Here is a 6,869-nt window from a genome sequence, read left to right as displayed (position 1 = left end):
CACCACAATCTAGTTTAGGAACCAGAACGAGGCTATAAAAACTCCATAAAACCGCCATTAGAGTACGCCGCTAAGATGCTCATTAGTTTTCATAATAACAACGTTACACCACTAATTTAATTGCGGCTGTGGGGGCTATATGTAAATTTCAGCAGTTTGAAGCAAGCGGGAGACGGTGGTCTGGTCCTAGAGACCATTACCATGATGGAATTAAGCGCTTGGTTCAACTACCTACGCACGGGCAATGTGGCGCATAAATTGTTACGGGTCATTCGGGAGGTTTCAACCCACGGGTCGATCCTGCTTGTATATTTGGAAGCATTTCGGAAATGTTTTGTGACAAACTAGGTTTGGATGACGCTAACAAGATGCGCATTGCAGGGAGGCGAAGTTGAAAAATTCGGGGATTCCCGCTACGAGCTACACCGAAAGGAGAACGGTGCGGTCGCTGCGCCGCGCTGCAGGGTACGTTTTGCTGCGCAGCGTTTCATTCATTTACAGCGCGCGTGGATTTCATGTCTGTAGATTGAGGGGGATCCAGGCGGGACTTTCTAAAAGAGCCAACACCAATGAACGCGATCAAAAGAGGACAAACCACACGTGCAAATATCCTGCTGGGGGGGGGGGGGGGACCCTAATTCCATGTTGGACACAGCTTGCAGATCTCGATGCAGAGTGGGGGGGGGGGGGGGGCGAAAAATATGCGGAAAATTTTGTATTTTTCATCGAGACATTAGCCAACACTGGCTCTTGCGCCACAGGACTTTGCGGTGCTAAAAATTGGCGACGCTCTGTTTAGGGATCATACTGGGGGACAGGGAAAGATGAAACTTATTATATTAACGAACACTGTTTTAGGGTAGAGTGTGTGTGGGGGGGGGGGGGGGGGGGGGGCGGATTCGGTAATTGGCCGGATGTTTTCCCGCACTTAAGTTAATAGCTTCCGTACATGGGGTCCAAGACAAAGCAATTTGCATATATATATATAAATAGGGCTAGGGTTAGGGCTATGGAATATAATGTGTTCCTGGTATTGTAGTGTGTCAATTTATAGACAACTTTTAAATATAAGATATTTAGACATACGCACAATACACAACACACATACATACACACACACACACATATATATATATATATATATATATATATATATATATATATATATATATATATATATATATATATATATATATATATACATATATATATTATATATATATATATATATATATATATATATATATATATATACATATATGTATGTATGTATATATATATATATATATATATATATATATATATATATATATATATATATATAATATAATATAATATATATATATATGTTTTTGTGTGTGTATGTTTGTGTGTCTACTTGTGTATTCTTAACTAGACTTTTTATTCAATCGAAATTATTTTCTCGGTACCTGATAGGTCCTTAGCGAATCAACACAAAGGTGAATATGGAATCAACTTAAATAATAAAATTAAATGTTTGAAATGTAGGCCTACATGAACATAATTTATTAAACTACTCTGAGAGTGGGGTTCCGGGAAGTGGAAATAATGCACCATTTGAATGAATTAAGGGGTCGGCGTGGTCGAGTCGGTAAAGCTCATGGTTGCTGAACCGAAAAGTCTCGAGTTCGTACCCACTCTTCTAGGAGAGACAACTCCATAATCGAACAACTGCTGCCTTGGTTGGACAAAGGCTATGGAAGCAAATCCAAAAGCAGGCTGAAATCAGAGTCAATTGCCTCAATGGCGCAAAAACAGTTGACTTGTAATCCTTAATTGTGATGGAGGTGTGGTCGAGTCGGCAAAAGCTCATGGTTGATAAATTCGAAAAAAAAAGTCTCGAGTTCAAACCCTCTGGCAGATAAGGCTCGATCCCTGCCAACACTAAAAATTAAGAACGAAGAAGAAGAAGAATGAATTATATTATTCTTGGTGTACAGGTGACAGCGAGATTAAATGGTCCAAACGATGTCGGATTAAACTTTAATGGATATAAGCCCAAAACGTTTGTAATTTAAAATAGCTATTCTTATCCTTTTAAATATTGAAGGATGGTAACACAAGCATTCTGAACGATCGGTTGATGGAGCTTAGGTAGAGTAACCAGAAAGTTACCTGATTCAGTTCGAGGAGCTTACTTGAACGTCTTCAGCTCAAATGGATACCCGGCATGAAGGAAATTAAAAGGCATTGTGCGTGTTTCAGATGTAGCGAACTCTTAAAAACAAACAAGACCTAACTCGTTTAGTTCGATTGGTCATTGGGTAAGAAGATGTTATTGAAGGTTGAAATTTTAAACAAAAATCAGTGAAATTGTTGACTAAGAAAATGAAAGACTAATTGAAAGTCTGTGAATTTACTAAGAATGAAAGACTCATTTCCGAAAGTCTGTGAATTTACTACGAAAATGAACGACTCAAGACTAAAGTCTTTTAAATGTACTAAGAAGAGGAAAGAATCTAGAACACAAATATGTTGTGAAGTTATTGAGTAAATATAAAAACTGGAACCACATTTCAATTTAGTCATGGCAACAACAACATCCACCAACTTATCTTAAGCGTCCAATTTTTTTTTCATAAAAGACATCCTTGTTTTTCATGTGGCTGTGACGTCATTGTACACTGGCGTCATCGATTTAAAGCCGAGCGCAGTGACGTACAACCTTAACGATCTTGTTTACACCAGCGACCTTGTTTCACTCGTCTCGTGCTGTTGTTGATTAAGGTCAATGACGTTGTTGTTGTACTATTCAAAACGAGGCTAAACAGTTTCTTTTTCACCACGAATAGTAACGAGGTCGCTTCTAAGTACTAAAAAAAAAACCTATTCGTCTTTGTTTTTTTTTAAAAAAACTATTTTTGGTTTTTGTTCATATTAAATAGAGAGTTAAATTTATTTATTTATAGCTCTGAGAGCGGGTCACGTGGTATTGTTTACACTATCACATAGTTCAGAAAAGTCGACACTCATCGTTAACCCCTTCCCTCTACTGGGTGTTCGCAGTGGGGTGATTTGTCCCCCCCCCCCCCCCCCATCACAGTTAATTAAGAAAAAAAACATACCAGATAATTAGAATTAAAACTGAATTAGGTTCCTATTTCGAATTTAATTTGTTATTGTAATATATGCAGGAATTATGCATAAATAATATGTTGAAGTGTGACCTTATGACTGATTTGCATTAAGCAACACTAAATGTTATTGCTTTTCTTCTACATTTTCATTTATGTCTAAACATATAATATATATGCAGAATTTTCTTGTGAATCGAAATTGTTATATTGAAGCAACTCCTATTTTAATTTTTTTTTAAATCAACATACATAAGTGAGAGTATATTTCGTGAAAAAGTGTAAAACATTCAACACAAAATATCAATGTAGGCATGATGAAATACATTTTGGGTCAGCTACTACAATGGTGACAATTTATCATATAAGCTATACTACAATATTTTGAACATTTTTTTTTCTTTTTCATTAATGAAAGCGTGATACAATCAATTCGTTTAATTGAAAGATTTTATAAATTATGTATTCTTAAATATTTAGATTATCACGCCCCCCCCCCCACCATTATGACCTATACCTTCTACACTTACATAATTTAATATAACAAATTCTCAGCATTGTACATTTTTGGATTGTTATAAAGTCACAGATAATAATGGTGTGCAAGTTATTGAAGTTATATAATTAAAATTGCTGTTTATTATAAGATTTATCAGTTGTTTAATACAGCTGCGCATTTTCTGGAATTAAAACAAAATATAAAGTCAAAATTTTAAAAGCCGAGAGTCAAATTATCTACATAAAATATTTCAAGGGACACAATTTATTAAACTAAAATGTAAACGCACAAGGCCATTAACTCGTGCAGGCAGCCAGGTGTTTGTGAAATTGATACGAGTTATCCCCCATCAAGCTCGCCCCTATTATTTCAAGCCTTACAAAAAAAAAATTCCATTCAAGAGATTGCTATTGTTTCAGATTTCTCTCTCTAGAATTCTCCCCCCTTATCGGATGAATTATCGCCCGTTAAAATGCATCCTCTTTGTAAAACTGGATAAATTATAATTAGTACTTGTGTTCTAATGTTGGCAGTAGCCTCCCCTGCACACTATAGCTTTGCTGAAAAGATTTTTTCTAAATAAAATATACGTGCTTAGTAGTAGGGAAAATGAAGAAGATAATTTAGCGCACACAAAAAAAAAAAAAAAAAAAAAAAAAATTAATTAATGACATGACTAAGAAATTGATTAAACGAAATTTTGTTGATTAAGACTAAATATACATACATGTAATCTACAAACAAAAGTTGAGTATAAAAAGGATGCTTATGTCGTCTACATTCAACATTACAGTTCAAGTTGTGTGATAGTTACTCGAATCAGCTTAACCGGAGTGTCCGTCTGAAACAGGTTTATACACGGGTGTAAGCCTTAGACAATTGGGTAAACACGGAGTGTCAGTATTACACTATACATATAGGAGTGCCAGTATCACACAAAAAGTCTGTCTTTCCTACTCAGGAGTGTCAGTATAACATGAGAGTGTCTGCCTTACCACTGAGTATCGGACTTACCAATAAGTCGGTAATTCCAGCTATTGCATTTTTAAAAAAAAAAGAATTTTTTTTCTGTGAAGCAACAACTTATATAAAATTTGTAATAATGTACGGGTGAGGGAGGGGGCGTCTGAACTAACGTGACACTCGCGTGACAGTATTGTGTGACCTAAACGTGAACAATGCTCTTGGTAGCACCAGTACCCGAGAACGAAAGATCGAATTTTTCACGTGCATTGGTCTATAAATCAATTAATACTCATCATGGCGTTACTGAACTTGAATCTTGCCTTTTGTTTCTCTTTAACTATTCTTACGATTAAGACTTGTGTTTATCCATACAATACCCTGTCATCACCACCACTACTTCATACCACCCCTAGTCCCCACCATCCCGTCCACACCACGCCCAGCCCCCGACACCCCTAGTCCCTGACACCCCCATACCCCACTACACCAAGCCCCCACCACGCCCAGCCCCCGACACCCCTAGTCCCTGACACCCCCATACCCCACTACACCAAGCCCCCACCACGCCCAGCCCCCGACACCCCTAGTCCCTACCATCCCCTCCCTCTACCCTCAGTCCCAAACACCTCTAGTCCCTACTAACCAGTCCCCACAAACCCCAGTCCCTGACACACCCAGTCACCACCAACCCCAGTCCCCACAACCCCAGTCCCCACAAACCCAAGTCCCCACCAACCCCAGTCCCCACCAAACCCAGTCCCCACAAACCCAGTCCCCACAAAACCCAGTCCCCACAAACCCAAGTCCCCACCAAACCCAGTCCCCACAAACCCAAGTCCCCACAACTCCCATTCCCCACAACCCCCAGTCCCCACAACCCCCAGTCCCCACAACCCCCAGTACCCTCGCCCCCACAACCCCCAGTCCCCACAACCCCCAGTCCCCACCAACCCCAGTCCCCACAACCCCCAGTACCCTCGCCCCCACAACCCCCAGTCCCCAACAACCCCAGTCTCCACCACACCCAGCCCCCACAACCCCCAGTCCCCACCAACCCCCAGTCCCCACCAACCCCCAGTCCCCACCAACCCCCAGTCCCCACCAACCCCCAGTCCCCACAACCCCCAGTCCCCACCAACCCCAGTCCCCACAACCCCCAGTACCCTCGCCCCCACAACCCCCAGTCCCCAACAACCCCAGTCTCCACCACACCCAGCCCCCACAACCCCCAGTCTCCACCACACCCAGCCCCCACAACCCCCAGTCCCCACAACCCCCAGTCCCCACCAACCCCAGTCCCCACAACCCCCAGTACCCTCGCCCCCACAACCCCCAGTCCCCAACAACCCCAGTCTCCACCACACCCAGCCCCCACAACCCCCAGTCCCCACCAACCCCCAGTCCCCACCAACCCCCAGTCCCCACCAACCCCAGTCCCCACCAACCCCAGTCCCCACAACCCCCAGTACCCTCGCCCCCACAACCCCCAGTCCCCACCAACCCCCAGTCCCCACCAACCCCCAGTCCCCACAAACCCCAGTCCCCACCAAACCCAGCCCCCACAACCCCCAGTCCCCACAAACCCCAGTCCCCACCAACCCCCAGTCCCCACCAACCCCCAGTCCCCACAAACCCCAGTCCCCACCAAACCCAAGTCCCCACAAACCCCAGTCCCCACCAACCCCAGTCCCCACCAACCCCAGTCCCCACCACACCCAGTCCCCATAAACCCAAATCCCCACCACCCCTTTTCCCCGACACCCACCCTCCCCTCCACCAAAGCCCCAACCCCGCATATTCCATCACTTACTGCTGAAAACATTTTTCCGCTCCTTAAACTCCAAATTACCGCCCCGCCTGCCCATAATGGGCGCGCCAAAATGAAGGCTAATCCCGCCATTCCTCACCCCACTTCCGCCCCAGTCTCGCGCGCGGCGTGAAAGTCCGAGATTGAAGGCACGAAATCTCGTACATTACCTCAAAAATTAATCATTGTTAGACTTCTTTTGTTTTTTTTTCCCTCTTTCTTAAAAATTGGCCAGTCCCAAATTTTGGTTTCCCCCTCCCTCCCATTCTTCCCCCCCCCCCCCCACACACACACACCCAGACCGTCTTGGAATAATCATCGTCTGCTGTCGTCGTCTGCTCATTAGGACCGTGGGGTGAATTATAGCAAACTCTTCGCCCTCGCGGTATCCATCTTGATGCGGTCACGTGACAACGCTGCGGGTTTAATATCCGGTCCGAGAGGTCCAGGTCTGAGGAGGGGGGGGGGGGGTGGGGGAGGGGTTGGTCTGTCAAAATATCTG

At 43.3% G+C, this 6,869-nt stretch overlaps 1 protein-coding gene across 1 annotated transcript; it reads left to right on the top strand.

The window, feature by feature from the left end:
- The first annotated feature begins 4,570 nt into the window (after positions 1–4,570).
- On the top strand, positions 4,571–6,288 carry LOC131941131 (uncharacterized). The gene is made up of 2 exons (XM_059300144.1): positions 4,571–4,618; positions 5,302–6,288. Exons 1-2 carry the CDS (start codon positions 4,571–4,573, stop codon positions 6,286–6,288), a joined length of 1,035 nt encoding a protein of 344 aa, XP_059156127.1.
- The last annotated feature ends 581 nt before the right edge of the window (positions 6,289–6,869 follow it).

The sequence above is a fragment of the Physella acuta genome, unplaced genomic scaffold, assembly GCF_028476545.2.
Source record: "Physella acuta isolate Inbredline_101_S28 unplaced genomic scaffold, ASM2847654v3 ptg000349l, whole genome shotgun sequence".
In the NCBI taxonomy this organism is placed as follows: domain Eukaryota; kingdom Metazoa; phylum Mollusca; class Gastropoda; family Physidae; genus Physella; species Physella acuta.
This window is presented reverse-complemented; position numbering and strand designations above follow the sequence as displayed.